This window comes from Lottia gigantea (assembly GCF_000327385.1).
Source record: "Lottia gigantea unplaced genomic scaffold LOTGIsca_13, whole genome shotgun sequence".
NCBI classification, from domain to species: Eukaryota; Metazoa; Mollusca; class Gastropoda; family Lottiidae; genus Lottia; species Lottia gigantea.
In genome coordinates, this window is record NW_008707425.1 from 2,023,807 (window position 1) to 2,043,338 (window position 19,532).

At 34.0% G+C, this 19,532-nt stretch overlaps 5 protein-coding genes across 5 annotated transcripts; 4 read left to right on the top strand and 1 right to left on the bottom strand.

The window, feature by feature from the left end:
* Window positions 1-1,844: 1,844 nt before the first annotated feature.
* LOTGIDRAFT_111386 (hypothetical protein) lies at window positions 1,845-2,156 on the bottom strand (the record flags this gene model as incomplete). The annotated part of the gene is made up of 1 exon (XM_009048959.1): window positions 1,845-2,156. One exon carries the CDS (start codon window positions 2,154-2,156, stop codon window positions 1,845-1,847), a length of 312 nt encoding a protein of 103 aa, XP_009047207.1.
* A 2,558-nt stretch (window positions 2,157-4,714) lies between these two features.
* LOTGIDRAFT_157191 (hypothetical protein) lies at window positions 4,715-12,009 on the top strand (the record flags this gene model as incomplete). The annotated part of the gene is made up of 3 exons (XM_009048960.1): window positions 4,715-4,857; window positions 11,294-11,378; window positions 11,653-12,009. 3 exons carry the CDS (start codon window positions 4,715-4,717, stop codon window positions 12,007-12,009), a joined length of 585 nt encoding a protein of 194 aa, XP_009047208.1.
* A 397-nt stretch (window positions 12,010-12,406) lies between these two features.
* Window positions 12,407-14,874, top strand: LOTGIDRAFT_157192 (hypothetical protein; the record flags this gene model as incomplete). The annotated part of the gene is made up of 2 exons (XM_009048961.1): window positions 12,407-12,780; window positions 14,622-14,874. 2 exons carry the CDS (start codon window positions 12,407-12,409, stop codon window positions 14,872-14,874), a joined length of 627 nt encoding a protein of 208 aa, XP_009047209.1.
* Window positions 14,875-16,049: 1,175 nt separating this feature from the next.
* Window positions 16,050-16,879, top strand: LOTGIDRAFT_157193 (hypothetical protein; the record flags this gene model as incomplete). Its single annotated transcript, XM_009048962.1, has 2 exons — window positions 16,050-16,209; window positions 16,332-16,879. The coding sequence occupies 2 exons, from the start codon at window positions 16,050-16,052 to the stop codon at window positions 16,877-16,879; spliced, it is 708 nt and encodes a 235-aa protein (XP_009047210.1).
* A 138-nt stretch (window positions 16,880-17,017) lies between these two features.
* LOTGIDRAFT_157194 (hypothetical protein) lies at window positions 17,018-17,878 on the top strand (the record flags this gene model as incomplete). The annotated part of the gene is made up of 2 exons (XM_009048963.1): window positions 17,018-17,252; window positions 17,565-17,878. 2 exons carry the CDS (start codon window positions 17,018-17,020, stop codon window positions 17,876-17,878), a joined length of 549 nt encoding a protein of 182 aa, XP_009047211.1.
* Between the last annotated feature and the right edge of the window lie 1,654 nt (window positions 17,879-19,532).

Consider the following 19,532-nt stretch of genomic DNA (forward strand, 5'->3'; position numbering starts at 1 on the left):
AATAATTTTCCAGAAGTAAGCAAAAATAACTCACTTGGTATCGTATTTCCTTTTCATTAATTTTCTTCATAACTTTCTGGAATATAAAATCATTAAGAAATTTACATATTTGAAGCACTGTATTTCTAGACTGAATACAAACACATTACATTTTTTCTTAAATTTGGTAAGATTTGATTGTTTTGAATCTGCAAAAAACATTGGACAAATTTTCTTTTAAATTAAAATTAATCATGAAGAATTTCCCAATTACATTGCAATTCGATATTTGTTTCGTTTCTGGAATTTTAATTTTTTTGATATGATTTAAGTCGATTTTTAAAATTTTTACAAACAAAAATTTGATTTAATTTTGCTTTCTGCTTTAAGAAACTTTTAGCTTTGGGACCACTTTTATGCAGTTAAATGAAACCATGTGGCTGTTTGAGAAGAGGCAAGACTGTCGGACGGAGAATTGGGCTATCAAGTTGCCATTAACGATAACCAGTGGAATCCTCTCCTGTCCACCCCGCTGTTTGTTGATCATATTATCCCATTGTTTCGAACAGAGTCGACTTACAAGAAGGGCCCAACCTTATCTCAGATTATGGTGTTGAGCACTCGTGGCATAAAAGCCGTAGCCATAGGATAACCTTTAATTTACATGTAAAATAATATATAATGTTATTTTATGTTTCATCGAGACAAAGGTGGTGATAGACAAGGAAGCATAAAAATAAATATATCAAAAAGGCCTACCAGACAATAAATCATAACTGATTGACAACTTTTAACAACAGTTGTCTGGTTCAGGAAGAAAAGGTAAAAAAAATATTACAGAATCAAATATAAAAATGCGAAAAAAAACCGTCAACCGGAGCAAAATGGAAATTTGTAACATAAACAGCGACTACAAAAAAAAAAATTTCATGTGCTGTGTGGATTTTTTTTGAGTTACAACTCTTGAAAAATGCCTGGATGTTTGGGACTAAGATCACAACTCTCAGTACGATAGATTCGCCATTTTACTAGTATTTTAAACCAGATTGCCAATGGGGACAAATCCTAGAAAAAAGACTTAAAAATGAATATGAATTTACGCTAAACATGTTTGTTTGTTTATTAAATCTGTGTCACAAAACATAATTTGTAAATAATTTGGTTAAAATATTTACTTTAAAACAAAGTTTTAAGTATATCAAAATATCAAAACTCTCAGGAATTGAACACAGAATATATAGCTCTACAATTGCTCTGTTGATTTACACTTAGATGTGGAGACTTGGCGGACGGAATATTAGGGATTCTAGGATGTTCTAGCTTCATACATCATAGGGTGTGATATATTGCTTGTATCTGGTTTGATATTTTTTCCCTTTTCATTTCTGGTCAAACGTTTCCTTCAAACGGGATTCACTAGAATGCACATTCGTGTAGAAGATACGTATGCGTTTGTACGAAAACCACTCAACCCCGTGCCATCGCCACGAATCAATTCGCTTCCACCAACATTACAAGTGCCAAATCAAATCTCTAATCATTTAGTTAATTACTTGACAAACTTGATTTACCCAAATGATATCATGATTTAGGAAATTAAAGATTTGTATTATAGCGCTCTGATATGCACAAATATAACACACAACTCTTCAATTTCGTTAAAACTAAGAAATATAATATAATTTTTTAGTTATAAAGAAATGCCTACCTTCTTATAAGGGGTTATTATATTATTCCGTTATTGTAGTATAATGTCATTTCCAAACTCTTTTGGGAATTGCAGACACCACAGGCAATAAACAAAGAATTGGAATGTCCCAAATACATATCAAAGGCGTGCCCTACACACATTCTCTTCGATGTTTTTAAAGATTAAAAAAAAATTCTATAGATATTGAAGAATGCCTATTACTTTCAATTTTCTTTAGATTTTTTTGAAAATGAAAACAAAACAACTTGAGATACTCTTCAATTGAGCCTACCTTAATGCTTTGCCATCTGTTTCTTTTCTGTCTTGGTGAACAAGATAATACTGTCTTCTTTAGCCATAACAAGAGGTAATAAAGTATCTTTGGGCTAGGTATAATATTAAATGGTGGTGGAAGAGTTCCAGAATCTTCAAAATAGCTTATCCATAGTTTAGATCGCGCAAATTTCCATTCTTCATCAGATGACATCTAAAAAACAGAATTCTTATATTATTGCTATTATACACGATTTTTTACATAGCATAACTCATTTCATCAATGACTTTATAGAAGGTCGGACATAGGTAAAAAAAAGATCACTCACAATTAATTGTGTCGCTTCTTTTTGTATTTATTTTTGATCAGAAACAAATTAATTGGTTAAATACGATCTGAATTTCCCATTCTAATTATGTATGCAAGAAAATTTTCTGAAGAAAAGCATTAATTTTGTCACACATATTGGTCACAGAATAAATTTCTCACAAACTTATTTCTTGATTCGGCCCATGTGTGATATTTCCTAGTACCTCCTCATATTCACAAAACATCGTTTATATTCTAAATTTAGTGTGTGTAAATCATCGACTTTCTTCGATGTCTTCTGGACTTATAAATTGAGATACAATTCTTAAGGCACAAGATTATAATCCTGTTGATGTTGAAGATGAAATTACAATTCAAGTACTTTAACTTTTTTGACCAATCTCAAAAATTTCTATAGGAATAGGAAAAGAAATTCCTTGCATTTTATTTTTAAAGATGGGTTCCCTTATTTTCATTTATGAAACATATATGAATAGAAAGTAGTGTTCTAATGACTTGTAAAAATACTAGTTTGTCTCACATGTCCATAATTAATTCATAATTAGCTAAATTAGAAGAAAATTACCAGCAGAATTCCAATGAGTGACCGATCAAGAAAGGTCAAAAAGTCTTTGTTTGTTTATCCAGACTGTACATACTTGTACATTTATGTTCGGTTAAAAATCTTAATTACATGCAATAAGAACATAATGATATGATTAAGAATAAATGAAAATTCATTAGAACACCAATTAATCCAATACTTTGCTTAATTTGACACTAAAAAATAAGGAAACCCATCTTTAAGCAATGAATGATAAAATGCCCCACCAGTCAAATCCGTCACTTCATTACTTTGTAATAATTTCACGAAAATTTGGTCGAGACTGAACTATTCATAATTTTTAAGAATGACCAAATAAAAACGGATGAATATCAAGAAATCTTAATTTTGTACTTTTGTCCTAATCGTTTGACCTTAAATCTTGAAAAATGCAAAAGATAGCTTGGCAGGCAAGGTGACATACGCCCACTAGCAGCTGTCAGTAATGACTAAAGTGACTAAGTACAAAATTTTCTCATATTAAAAAAATTTTATTAGTTTGAATTCAATGATATATATTTACTTCTAGTTATTTATGTTGAGTAATTCCACAAAAGTTTTTAAAATCAATATCAATAACCCAAATTTTTCAAATTATTAAATCACACAGCTCTAATATCAAGGGAAAAAATATTAAGACTGAAATCCATTCATTTCATTTCATTCATCATAAAAATCACATGAAATCTGTAGGCTCTAATGTGTTTGAAGCATTTTATCTAAGTCAAGGACAATAAATCAAAAACCTTTCATGAAAAAAAATCTCATCAAAATACAGCTCATCAAAATACAGCACCACATCAAGTTATTTTCATTATGCTCCCCAACTACAACAACCACTGGCAAGAAACCAGACATAGAAACACTAATCGTCAACCAAACCACGTACCTTACAACGGCCCTGTCTTCCATCGACCTCTACCACATACCAATCGCCGACCACCAACCAACCCATCCAGCTATATCCCGCCCCATCGCCGACCTACCTACAACACAGCCTACCAATCAAGAGGTAACCATCGACCAACAACAGAAACGACTCCCAACCCACCGACACCAACCAGTCCCCACTCATAAGGAGGAAGAACCCTTTGTGAAGGTGTTCTTCGAAGTTTTGCAGTGCCTCCATCATTTGGCAATCCTTACCCTTCAACAACAAGGCCAACCAGCGTTTACCTTCAAACGCAAAGTCTCTGAGTCCAGCAATGAAATCATCAGCTGTCGACGCGAATATTAGATCCCTCAATCGGACATGGCTCTCTAAGGTTACGCAGGTCCTGATCGACCATTACCAAACCACACTTCAAGAGAAGCTGACCACCATTCGTACCAAGTTTTTATCATCACCTGCCGTCGACCGCATCGTTTCTCATGCCCTGTCCTGGGCCCGTCGCTCCTATGGGAAACGTCTCACTCAAGCTGTAATCACCAAATTCTACCAAACAATCAACGAAACAAAAACCAGAGTAACCATATCTCTACCAACTGAAATGGACACTACACCTGCGCCATCTAGAGCCACCACGCTGCCGAACCAAACCCCTAAACGAGCCCGAAGTTCACCTACTCCTATTCCAGCAGACATAGGTAAAAGCTCTCGTAGAGAGTGCACTCCCCTTCTCTTTTCACTTTCAGACTCGTCTTCCCCTTCATACGACCATGATCCCAAACCTACTACCATTATTCTTCATGTAGGCCTCAACAACCGTTATCAGCTACCAAAGATCTCCTTTAACCAAGCCCAGAAATTAATCGCCACAGCCAACAAAACCTTCCCAAACTGCAAGATCCTCTTCACATGTATACCCATTTCAAATAAAAGAAGAAAGCACAACAGAACCTCAGCAATCTCAACAACATGATGATGGAGTCCAGTATCAACAGCGCAACAATCTTACCACCCTATGAAGAAGAATTCGAACCAGTTGATAATCTTCATTGGTCTCCAGAAACAAGCAAACAGCATTTATTTGCTTTTAATACACCAGCTTCAAGCATCGAGTAAGTCTTTAAAGTAATTACTGTGGATAAAAATACTGAGAGGCCACCGCTAGGCCAAACTGTAGTTAACTTGAGCCGCAAAATTCTCACACCCCTTCAGCATTCAACCATGGACCATGGACTTAAGTTTATTCCCACACCAAACATAGCTAACTTGAATTATCTCCGACCATACATTGAACAATTTCAACGAAATCTTAGCTGCTCATATTTTTTTCGAAACCACCCCCCACGTGGTGCTAGAACAATGTTTATTCCTAAATCCACGTGGACACCCCCTCAGGCCGCCATCCATCCTGAAATATTGAAAGCATTTGCGAGTATGAATAGCCAAACAGTGAACCTTTCCATAACACACGAAAAGCCTAATCTCACACGAGTGGAACGTGAAACGTTAAACTTACTTAAGAAAGACGATAGCATTGTTATTAAAAAAAGTGACAAAGGTTCATGTTGTGTCATTCTGAATAGGGAGGATTACGTTTCAGAAGCAGAGAATCAACTGAATAATCCTAAACATTATGCCATTTTACCGAAACCAATTTTCAAAGAAACTGCTAACATGATTAACAATATTCTTGCCGATTTAGTCAAAACTAGTTATCTCAAACAGAAACAATATGACTATCTGTCTCCCTAACCTGATTGTCGCGAGAGACATTTGTACACTTTACCTAAAATCCATAAGAATCCAACCAAGGAGTCGTTTATCTCGAATAAAATCACTAAAGGCCGCCCGATTATATCTGGCCTTTGTAGTGAGTCATATGCAGTGTCAGAATACATTGATCATTTCTTACTAAATCTAGCATGTCAACATCGCGCCTACCTTAAAGACACAACCGATTTTGTCAATAAAATAAAAAATCTTCGAGTTCCCTCTAATGCTATTTTAATTTCTATCGACGTTTCTTTTATGTATACCAATATCGATAACACTAATGGTTTAACGGCAGTTCGTAAAGCTTTTAATAGAAACCCAGATCCAAACAGACCCGACGATGCAATTCTACAGCTTTTAGAGATTTGTCTTAGTCGAAACGATTTCACATTTAATGGTAAAACATATTTACAAACTTCAGGGACAGCAATGGGCAAACGATTCGCCACTTTGTACGCAAACCTTTTCATGGCAGAGTGGGAACGTGAGGTGTTGCCCCTCTGTCCATTTGACCCACTTTTTTACGGACGCTTTTTGGATGACATTTTTATGGTTTGGGCTTATTCTATCGAACAGTTTTGGGAATTCTTTGAAATTCCCAACTACCACCAAGCATAGACTTTATCGATACAACAGTCTTTAAGGGAGATTCCATAGCAGAAACAAATAAACTGGATATTAAAGTGTATTTCAAAGAAACTGATACTCATCAACTCTTGCACAAGACCTCCTTTCACCCAAAACATACCTTTTCTGGTAGAGATAGAGTGATCGGTATGGCAAATATGGAGGCTCGTCAGCGACAGATAGCTAGAACATTCAACTGCTCCCAGACCACCATCAGCAATTTGATAATCCACAGAAGTTCACCCGTTTGGAGGTGGAGGCGTCATGGTATGGGGTGGCATTTGTGGCCAGATAAGACACGGCTGGTTACCATCCGAGGGAATCTGAATGCTCAGCGATATATTGATGAAGTGTTGAGACCTGTTGTAGTGCCTTTTATTCAACAACGGCCAAGAGGATTAATTTTACAAGACAACGCAAGGCCTTATACCGCCAGAATTGTTCAAGACTATCTGAACAATACCAACGTCGAAGTATTGCCCTGACCACCTTGTTCTCCAGACATGAACCCCATTGAACATCTCTGGGATCATCTTGATCGTCAGCCTCCAGTGATCCGACAGGAACTTGAACAGACTCTATTGAACTTATGGAACAGGATTCCTGATGACGTTATCCGCCGCCTGACGAAGTCAATGAGGAGGAGTGTGTTTGCGTGCATGGTTGCCCAGGGGCTCCTTTCACGTAAATCATACCTTTTCTGGTATAATTAAGTCACAAGTTTTACGATTTCATCGAATTTGTACAAGATCTTCTGATTTCAACCAAGCCTGTACGATTGTTTTCTCAAAACTGAAAGAGCGTGGATACTCTAAACGATTTTTACGAAACATAAAAAATTCCACCTTAGCACAGATAGCAGCTAAAAACAGACTTTATGCCGAAGTACCTCCAGGTTTAAGAAGTGCTCCATGTTTGTCCAGTAGATGCAAAACATGTCCCTTTATATCAGAAACTCATTATTTTGTAAGCAACTCTACGAATAAAAGGTACCCGATCCAGGAACATCTAACATGTGAACATTCGAATGTAATATATTTAATTTCATGCAAGAAATGCCCCAAACAATATGTAGGAGAAACTAAGAATAATTTACGAACTCGCTTTATATGTTAGACATCAAATTAAAGAAAGACAAACCTGTTTCTAATCATTTCAATCTCGACGAATAGACGATCTCACCCTAATCCCCATTGAGCGTATAGAAATTGACTTGCCCGAAGATGAAACTACCAATTTCCGTCAATCTAGGGAAGCCCATTGGATTGAGACATTGAACACAGCAAGACCTATAGGACTAAATATTCATCATAATGTAGGCATAGCACCCTTTGTTGTCCCGATTAATACAACCAGCAATCGAGCAAGCAAGATAGTTCATGCCCACTATAAGAGCCCTCAAGAAAAATTCCCCCATGTCTATAAGCAGAAAATGATAGTTGCATATTCAGAAAATAAGAACTTTAATGATAATATTGTTCATAGTAAACTAAAAACAATCAGTACATAACAGATACTATACTTCTCTTATTTTTTCTAATTTCAGATCATAATAAGAACAGAAGAAAACCCAATATCAAGACCCTTTATCCTAATTTCTAAATAAAGTGTCTGCTCCACCCTAGGCCTGTACATTTGGGAGAATCAAACCCTCCCTTCCCCGAAATGAAACTATATTCATCGAAAAATCGTCAAATTCGATCTTGACCAAGATCCCATCAATATACATTACCACATCAAGTTTCATCAGTTGAAAACTGTAGTCTCAATTGTGTTCACAAAAAAAAAAAAAAAAATTGCAAAACAAACGTAACGTAACTGCAAAAAAAAAAAAAACATTTGCAAAACAATTATGATTATTATTAACAAACCTATCTAGTTTAATTCAACAATACATTATGTTTATTATTAACAAACCCATTTAGTTTAATTCAACAATAGATTATGATTATTGATCAGCCCATTAAGTTTAACTAAACAATAGATAATGATTGCAAATTATGATTATTACTCAACCAATTCAGTTTAATTAAACAATATATTATGATAAATGGACCTAAATAGTTCACTTAAATAATAGATTGTAATTATAAATAAATCTATTTAGTTTAATTAAACAATACATTATAATTATTAATTGACCCATTTAGTTTAATTCAACAATATATTATGATTATTATTTAACACATTAAGTTTAATTAGACAATAGATTATAATTGTAAGTCAACCAATCTAGTTTAATTAAACAATAGATTATGCATTTACTTTAATTACTAAAAAAGAGCCTTTACGACCTACTTTGAAATTAGACGATATTCCAATTAAAGAAGTAAGTTGTCATAAACATTTAGGTTTAATTTTTCAAATAAATTGTAAATGGGATATTCATATTCATGGAATTGTAACAAAAACTAGGAAACTTGTGAACTGCCTTCGAACGTTAAAGTACCGACTTTCAAGAAAATCTCTCCAAACAATATACACTTCATACATTTTACCGCATTTCGACTATTGTGACGTTATCTGGGATGGGAGCACTGCAGAATTAACCAAAAAATTAGAAAACGTTCAGTTAGATGCACTCAGAACTATATGCAGTGCTGTGAAAGGTACCAGCCATCAGAAATTATATGAAGAAACAGGATTTATACCCTTGCAAGAGAGACGGTGGAGGCATAAACTTATATTGATGTTCAAAATATTAAATAGTCAAACTCCCGCTTTTCTTTCGAACCTTGTACAGGATTTATACCCTTGCAAGAGAGACGGTGGGGGCATAAACTTATATTGATGTTCAAAATATTAAATAATCAAACTCCCGCTTTTCTTTCGAACCTTGTACAATACACCAACACACCTTATAACCTTAGAAACAGTGATAATCTTTCAGAGTACTTTTGCAAAAATCGATATATTTTCTAAATCGTTCATATCATCTTCTATCAAATTCTGGAATAACCTACCATCTTCAATCAAAAACTCGCCCTCTATTTCAATTTTCAAAAATAAACTCAAAATTAATGATTATAAAATTTCACACTATTACTTTGGCACCCGTCTAAACCAAATTCTTCACTGCCGCCTTCGTTTTTCTTGCAGCGACCTTCAAGGACATAAGCATACAAGACATATATCCGATACTTCCGCTTGTACCAATCCAACTACCAACTACTACGACTACCAACAACTACCTAGTTTGCGATATCAGCATCCGCTGGAATCGAACGTTAACTTGTCATCTACATACCCTACCTTGAAAGCGGTTGGATCTGGATTGTTATCCCACAACTGTTTTATTGGGTTTAAAACCAATCTGAGTGAGGGTCGTGACATTACTCTGATATTTTGCTACTCACTGACCTGTGCCGGGCCGATATTCAGGTTCAAGTTTCTGATTGATGCCGATTGCACCCCATATCATAATGCTTGGTCCCCCCTACGGGTATCTTTCAACCCACGCTGCTTTGTAAAACTTTCACATCTTCTTCACCACCTTTCTTCTTTGAGCTTGATGAAGGTATATCTTATGACCTATATGATGTAGAAGCTTGGCATTTGGAACACAACTTTACAATTTGAATATGATATCAACTATGTCGAAAAAGTTGATGTGGGCGTGGCATATCCGGGGTAAATAACGTATCTTTATTTTTTTGGGTAGGAGCATAGATTACATTTGATCAAAAAGGGCATTTGCACTCAATTTCCTCATCTCTTTAGCCAGTTTGTTTGAAAAGCTCAGTTGTTTCAACTTTGTAGTTTAAAAAAGGAACAGGGTTTAGAAGCATATTTTCGATTTTTTGACCTGGACCTTTGTAGGATCGAAACCATTTACTTTAATGCTTTGAAAACAGGTTATTTCGTATTTTTGGTATCTCAGGGGATTATTATTATTATACCAAAATATCAAGAATTTAGATGAATGATGACTATTACTAACCAAACAAAAAATATATTCAAAACTGCATTGTCATCGTATACATTAAACTTTAATATATATATATATGTATAAGGCCGAATTAAATTCTAAGAGAAATATATAGTTAATTTAAAACTTATCCATCCAAATGACAGTGCCCAAAATACCAACGTGTTGCTCGTGGCCTGCATTATCCCCCGACAATGTCCCCCATAGAACAACTCTGCGTTATCTGGCATCATAGCCCTAGAGTCAATCGATAAGAACTCATCCAGGCCCTCCAAGAGGAATAGCAACTTAATCAGACAATTTTTTGTGCGAGTATTTATGCCTGTGTCGAAGCAATATGAGTAGTATATGACCTTTAATATTAGGCACATTTAGGCCTTAAAAAAGCCCTCTTTTCGCGTTCCTCTTGTCAAAATGACATAAAAAAAAGCTCAAATTCACATTTTAGGCCTAAATACACCCAATATGAAAAGTCCCACACCTAATTTCCATCATGAATAAACCCTTTCATATTGGGCGCATTCAGACATCCAATATGAAAGCTCCCACACCTAATTTATATATATGAAATCCACCCTCACAGCAAGATTTAAACACGAGAAAAATTCGAAACTACTGATTATTCAGGCAACGGTTTCTTTTCAGCACTATCTTCTCTAATTCCAAAATTAGCTAGCTTTGTTTCAAACAACAAATCACTTATTTCCTACGGAGCGCAAGCTAGTTCTGTCGCAAAAAAGAGTTAGAATAAACGACGAAAAGAAAAGAAGAATAAAACAACTAGCTTTAAAAAAAAAAGTAAAAGGTTTTAAAGTTATAGGATAAAAATAGCGATGCCATCGTAATACGCCCACATACGCAGCTTTTTTGTCCGGGAGGTTGACAATAGTTATCAGTAAATGAATGTTTCAGAGAGTGAAATTTTCATATTTTATGGGTTTTTTACAGCTTTTTTTTTTATTCAAGTGGGATTAATTTAACATGTCAAGTTTCATTTAATCCATATAGAATTGAATCTTTTGAGTGGCAAATCTTTGTGTAAAGACAGTTATATATTTACAGACATACAGACAGGGGCGACGGCTATATGTTACAAACACTCACACCAAGTCTCGTCAAAATCCATCAAGAAACCAGCTCTCTATCGTGTCCACAAACAATTCAAGAACAAGGGCAATTACTCACAGTAAATATTTTTCGATTCGTTTGATTTTCAATAGGGTTCATCCTTGGGTGATTACTAACACTCACACCAAGTTTCGTCAAGATCCATCAAGAAACCAGCTCTCTATCGTGTCTGTTATGGTATCATGATGTCATTATGACGTAATGTAAAATGTATTGTCGTAATATATAATGATTGTTGGCAGTTTTTAATAAACTAATTGATGGCTTAGCACGCTTTATGATTGCTTCTTTATAAAAATATATTAATAAATAATATGGTGTCAGAAGTGGAAGCTCAAAGCTGACTTAAATACTTCTTAAAATTGAAGAAAAGTAAAAGATCCATAAAGTTAAGTTAATTGGATGTGAATATGGTGAAATTGAACTGCGCAAACAATTTAATTTCCTTCAGCCGAATGAATGGCCGGAATGGAAGAAAAGGTATGGACGCTACCGAATTGCTGCTAAACGTCATAAAGAAGATGCTGAAGTTCAGATAAATAATTTGATTTATTGTATGGGTGATGAGGCGGAATCTATATATGAAAGATTTTCGTTTGGTGAAGATGAAGAAAATGTCTATGATGATGTAATGGATAAATTTGAAGACCTCTTCATACCAAGAGAAAGGGCTATATTCCATGATCGTAAACAAAAAGAAGGAGAAAGTGTTGAAGTTTTTCTAGAAGTTTATTTAAATTGGCTGAAACATGTGATTATGGAAACAATAAAGAAGACCAAATTAGAGACAAATTTATATGGGGTTTAAATGATGAACACTTGAGTGAGAAGTTGCAGATGAAGTCTCATGTTACATTGAATACTGCTATAGAAATGGCAAGAAACCATGAATTGGTAAAAGAACAGAATAAAGAAGAGATGAATGCTATCGCTCAGAATCAGAAATCCAAAAATGGTGGAAATTATAGAAGACGAGATGGTAACAATTTTAAGAGTGGTAATAGTAGACCTAGATCTAATACTGACAATGATTTTATAAAATGTAAAAAATGTGATGAGTGGCACAAGAGGAGACAATGTATGGCATATGGTAAAACATGTCATAATTGTAAAAAAGTAGGGCACTTTGCAAAAGTTTGTTTTAGTCGGAATCAACAATATCAACCAACTAGACATAGACCAAGTATAATAGTGGTGAGAGAGAAATGAAGAAAGTTTTAGAAGTTCGTAACAATGCTGATTCTAGATGTTTTCAAGATGAAGAAAATTTTGCAATAGACATGATAAGTAAAACTAGTCAAGAGAATGAGTGGGTTATTCCAATGATTGTTGAAGATTTATTAATTCCATTCAAAATTGACACGGGTGCACAGACTAATTGTCTTCCCTTCAAAGATTTCAAGGCCATGCAAAAATCTAAAAGTATTAAAATCAGCAATTCAAAAGTGAATCTAGGAAGCTGTAACAGTATGCCTATAGAAAATTGTGGAAGATGTGTGTTGAATGTAGAATTTAAAGGTAAACATTATAAAATTGGTTTTACCATAGTAACCAATAAGCATGCTCAACCAATTATCGGGTTAAAGACAAGTGAAAGAATGAATCTAATACAGAGGGTTCAGGTTGTAGAGTCAAGTAATTGATCTAATGGTGACAATTTGATCAAAGAAGACTGGATTAAGAAGTATCCAAAACTATTGATGGTAGTTTGGGAAAGTTACCAGGAAAAGATATGAAGTTAAAAGAAGAAGTTATTGGTGTCGTTCATCCATTCCTAGAAATGTACCATTTAAATTGTATGAAAGGCTGAAAGAAGAATTAAGCAGAATGGAGAAATATGTAAGTAATAAGGAAAGTAACAGAACCAACAGAATTTGTTAACAGTATGGTGATCATTAAAAAAGACAATAAGAAACTTAGGATGTGTTTAGATCCGACTGATTTGAATAAATATTTACAAATAAAACATTATATGTTGCCAACTAGAGCCGAAATTATGTCCAAATTTAAAGAAAGTCAATTTTTTTAGTAAATTAGATATGTCCCAGGGTTTTTGGCAATGTTGCATAACTGATAAAGCTGCTGATTTGACTACATTTATTAGTCCATATGGCAGGTATCAATATTTGAGATTACCTTTTGGTGTAAATGTTGCTCATGAAATATTTCATAGAATTGTTCGTCAACATTTTGAGGATACTCCTAATTTAATAACTGTTCAGGATGATATGTTAATTTATGCACAAACTAAGGAAATTTATGATGAAACTTTGCACAAAGTATTCCAAAGAGCTGAACAACTTAACTTGAAATTTAATAAGGATAAATGTATGATTTTAACTGATAGTGTAACTTTTATGGGTGATATTATATCCAAGCAGGGTATACATCCTATTAAGGCTATTAAAGATTTGCCAGCACCAGAGTGTAACAAGGAATTGCAAAGAATTTTAGGTATGGTTAATTATTTAGGTAATTACATTCCAAATTTATCTTCGATTATTGAACCTCTTAGAAAATTATCTGAAAAAGATGTTATATTTGAGTGGTCTAGCATACATGAGAATTGTCTAAATATTGTTAAAGACATTTTGTCTTCTGAACCAGTATTACAACACTTTGATTTGAATAAGCCAATTAAAATTTCATGTGATGCTTCAATTAAAGGTTTAGGGTGTTGTCTACAGCAAAAGAATGGTGATACTTGGAAACCTATTGCATATGCTTCAAGGACATTAAGAGATTCAGAAAAAAGATATGCACAAATCGAAAAAGAGCTTTTAAGTATTGTATTTGGATGTATTAGATTTCATCAATATTTTTATGGTCAATCTATTTATGTTGAAACTGATCATAAGGCATTAGAAGCTATATTTAAGAAAAGGTTAAATCAATTAAGTCCTAGATTACAAAGAATGTGTTTAAAATTACAATGTTACGATTTAAGTGTTAATTATATACCAGGAGTAGTATAAGGCCTTTCAATATGGTCGCACTTTCCCCAATTCCATTTCATTCCAAGGGCGAAAAGTGCAACCATATTGAAAAGCCCCCCAAAAAAACCTAAACACCCTACATTTCATAAATTCTTACACCAAAATACCTTTATATAAAATAACTTCTTTGTTTCGCTTAACATCCTGTTTTTTAATAGCCTCGTTTTAAATAACGTTATTTTTAGTCTAGAAACTTCTAGAAGAGGAGATAACTCTTTTTTGGAAAAAAAAAACAGACCACAATTTTCTACTCAAATTTTAAACATTAAAAGTGATCCGATTCGTTATTCATTTAACGAGAAAAAAGAGGATTATATTATCATATAACTGTTGGTTCTAAATCCCAATTGAATGATGGTGGTAGAATTACCTTCGAAATAAATTCATTATCAAATTGGTTGCTTCTTTCCAATGCTTATTTCAGATGCGATTTCAAAATTAAAAATGGAACTCCCAATGAAAATCGTGTACCACTAACTAATACAACGTTAGAAAACAATTTCTTGGTTTTTGAAGCAGGTTCAAATCCGATAGAAACAATTAAACACCCTGGGGAATTCGACACAATGTTGAAAACAGTTTTATATCCTAAAGATTTCCATTCAGTCTCAGGTTGGATACCCGATGTTGGCGATGGAAGTGTTTTAAAAGAACCGGTACGAAATGATGCTGATTAGCTAGAGTGGGAGTTGTTGCTCGAAACACAATAGAAAGAGTAGCACGATGGATTCGAAAAACGAGTACTTCAGTATAATAATGTTGTTGAGAATAATAGGTGGGGTAATTACATATATTGGAAATTATATCCCTTATTCGGTCTGTTGGAACACAGAAAGGTTTCCATAGGGTTACCATATAAAATTCATCTACAAAGAGAAATCAACGATGATAAGATATTCTTTGGAGAGAATGCTTCAAATGCAAAATTAGAAATAACGAATCTCTCAACTTTTCGTACCCGTAATAACACCATCAATTGAGGTAGAAACGAGAATATTCAACTCATTAACTAAAGATATTGAAATAGCTTTTCTTCATCGTAATACGGTAGGTAGCATGACTTTAACTGGAGAATCCACCACGTGGCCAATCACTAACACTATTAAACCAGCAAGATATTTAATGGTTGGTTTCAAGAACTTACCAGATTCTCAAACGAATAACAATGTCTTCAGAGTGGCAATGAACCATAAAGTTCAAGTAAGATTAACCAACCTTTAACAATTAATCCAACCACAAAGGATTATAATGAATTGTATAGAAACTATAAAAACATGTGTGAATTATTTGGAAATCTACCTCAGTTTGAATATGTAGATTTTGCACTTAATCATCCAATCTTCTGTTTTGATCTATCAGCTCACCAAGAAGATCTTTTCAAAACAGGAGTCAACATAAATATTCATATTGAAAAAACACAAGATGTGACCGGGTATTGTTTATTATTGGAAGAAGCAAAACATTTAATTTAAATAGCAGATAGAAGAATGATAAGAATTGAGTACAAAATACACCCTTAAAAATGAAACCAGAAACTTTAGTTATGAAAATAATAGAAGCTGTTTCAACACCTCCCCCAACTGTAATAACTTTCAATGGTAAAAAAATCAGCATAACTAAAAAACTTATTGATAAATACAAATATTGTAAAGTCAGAGACGATATAGACTAAGAAAGAATTGACGCGAACGCAAAAGAAGGTGGATTTTTACCTTTCCTACTACCTTTAATATTTGGTGGTATTGCAGCGGCGGGTGCAGCAACTGGTGGAATATCTGCCGCAGTCAAAGCTGCCAGTGCAAAGAAAACAGCTGACGCTTAAGCCGCTGAAGAACGCAGACATAATTTAATAATGGAAAAGGAAGCACGAGGTTCAGGAGTGGGAGATATGATAGGTACAATAAAAGAATTTGGAAAAAGATTTGGGGAAGAAACCAAGAAAACTGTTAAACAAGGATTAAATAAATTAGTAGATAGTATTGACACAGGAGAAGTCAAAGTCAAACATAAGGGTAATGGAATATTTTTTAAAAAATATACACACTGGAGAAGGATTATTTCTTTCAAAGTATAAAGGAGAAGGAGTAAAATAAAGTATAATAATAAAAAATGGGCAAAAAATTTAATCATTCAGAAATATTTCCTAATAACCCTATGCTCATGTATATATGCGGTAGTTCCGGTTCTGGGAAAACTCATCTCACTTTTAACATGTTGACAACACCAAACCTTTTAGATTTCGATCCTTTGTATATCTACACAACAGCACTAGAGCAATCGTATTATCAATTTCTCAAAGCTTTAAAATATTTACCAAAGAAAGATGTTCAAGACATATTTCAATATTACGAAGAAAACGAAGAAGAAGTGGAAATAAAAGATATCATAGATAACTACATTAAATCAAAGAATCCAACGGATATAAAAGTTTTTCTTACGGAATATGTTAATGATCTAGACTTGTCTAATATTGATAGCAATCGAAAGAACTTAATATTGTTTGACGACTGCGTAGCGCAAAGAAATCAAGCTGTTCAACAAGAATTCTTCACGAAGGGAAGACATCACAACTGTCACTGCATATACCAATCCCAATCTTTTACGGGATGGATTCTATGTTCATTAGAAAAAATGCAAATTGTTTTTTATTATTTATTTATCTCAAATCATTCAGTCGATTAATCACAGAGATGCATTTAAAAAGGTTTGTAAAGCTCAATGGAAAAACCCAGATGATCATGGATATCTATTTGTTAATACTAGAAAACCTACAGGTGAAAGAGTTATGACAGACATTTGTTAAATTTTATTTTTTTAAAAATGGATAATTGGAATACTATTTTAAAAAGAAATAAAGAATATATCAAAGCTAAGAATAAAATAAAGTCCCAAGTTGAAAAAAACAAATCAGAACAACTTGGATTAACAGAAAATCTACAAACTCTATTTCAACCAATATTAAAATCTCAAGAGGATATTAAAAAGAAATTAGCTTTAGAATATAGACCTCCTATAGAACCTCATAAAGATCACACAGAACCAAATCAATATGGTGGTATTATAATTAGGACATTAGATGATATTAATAGTCTTTTTTCAAACCCTAAAGCAGATTTACCAAAGAGTATTACACCAATCATTGATGATGAGGGGTTATTGTTTAATGGATTTAGAATAAAATTTAGGGCAAATTCCCCTTTATTCAAAATTGATACAAATGACTTAATATTTACATTAACAAAAGGATTAATAGATTTAATGAATGGCGGGTATATTGGCATTGCCGATTACAAGGATTTACTAGCATACTCAAAATTTCTACAAGCAATAAGAAAGTCGGGACCCGAAACAAGAAGATCGAAAGCAGTTGAAACATATATATATAAAAAAGTTATTGCTGGTGGAGCAGATGTTGAATTTGAAGATAATTATGCAGAAGATTATCCAATCATACAAGAAATAGACGAATTCGATGATATGGTGGCATCTGGACAAGGTATAACGTTTTTATCCGACAACGAGGAACTACTTAATAGATTACGAGTAATATTAGCGGCAATGAAGGAAGGACATCGATCACACAGACAATATAATGAAGTAAATTGCATATTAAAAAGACTTCTAGAGAAAGGTATCATAGATAAAAACGATTATAAAAGCGTGATTAAAAAAGTCAAATAAAGAACAACTATTCGTCATCACATCAAATAAATCAGACATTAAATTGTCTATAGATTATGAGTACCAACTCGATCGCTATCAAGAATACGAATTGGGATAAAAATATTTCTCTGTTTTCAATTCCATTAGAACAAAAAATAATCAAATAAAAATATCAACAGATAATGGATTTCGGGGAAGGGAGGGCTTGATTCTCCCAAATGTACAGGCCTTGGGTGGAGCAGACACTTTATTTAGAATTCGGGGAAGGGAGGGTTTGATTCTCCCAAATGTACAGGCCTAGAGTGGAGCAGACACTTTATTTAGAAATTAGGATTAAGGGTTTTGATATTGGGTTTTCTTCTGTTCTTATTCTGATCTGAAATTAGAAAAAATACCTCGCCCGATGGGCGAGAATTATAGTATCTGTTATGTACTGATTGTTTTTAGTTCACTATGAACAATATTATCATTTAAGTTCTTATTCTTTTAATATGCAACTATCATTTTCTGCTTATAGACATGGGGGATTTCTCCTGAAGGCTCTTATAGTGGGCATGAACTATCTTGCTTGCTCGATTGTTGGTTGTATTAAACGAGACAACAAAGGGTGCTATGCCTACATTATGATGAATATTTAGTTCTATAGGTCTTGCTGTATTCAATGTCTCAATCCAATGGGCTTCCCTAGATTGACGGAATTTGGTAGTTTCATCTTCGGGCAAGTCAATTTCTATACGCTCAATTGGGATTAGGGTGAGATCGTCTATTGAATGGTCGTCGAGGTTGAAATGATTAGAAACAGGCTTGTCTTTCTTTAATTTGGTGTCTGACCTATGAGCATTAAAGCGAGTTCGTAAATTATTCTTAGTTTCTCCTTCATATTGTTTGGGGCATTTCTTGCATGAAATTAAATATATTACATTCGAATGTTCACATGTTAGATGTTCCTGGATCGGGTACCTTTTATTCGTAGAGTTGCTTACAAAATAATGAGTTTCTGATATAAAGGGACATGTTTTGCATCTACTGGACAAACATGGAGCACTTCTTAAACCTGGAGGTACTTCGGCATAAAGTCTGTTTTTAGCTGCTATCTGTGCTAAGGTGGAATTTTTTATGTTTCGTAAAAATCGTTTAGAGTACCCACGCTCTTTCAGTTTTGAGAAAACAATCGTACAGGCTTGGTTGAAATCAGAAGATATTGTACGAATTCGATGAAATCGTAAAACTTGTGACTTAATTATACCAGGAAAGGTATGTTTTGGGTGAAAGGAGCTTTTGTGCAAGAGTTGGTGAGTATCTGTTTTTTTGAAAAACACATTCATATCCAGTTGATTTGTTTCTGCTTTGGAATCTCCCTTAAAAACTGTGGTATCGAGAAAGTCAATGCTTTTGTTACTCACGTTTACGGTTAGTTTGATGGAAGGATGTTGGTTGTTGTGAATTTCAAAGAATTCCCAAAACTGTTCGATAGAATAAGTCCAAACCATAAAAATGTCATCCAAAAAGCGTCCGTAAAAAAGTGGGTCAAATGGACAGAGGGGCAACACCTCACGTTCCCACTCTGGCATGCATGAAAAGGTTTGCGCACGTAGGGGCTAATTAATACGTTTGCCCATTGCTGTCCCTGAAGTTTGTAAATATGTTTACCATTAAATGTGAAATCGTTTCG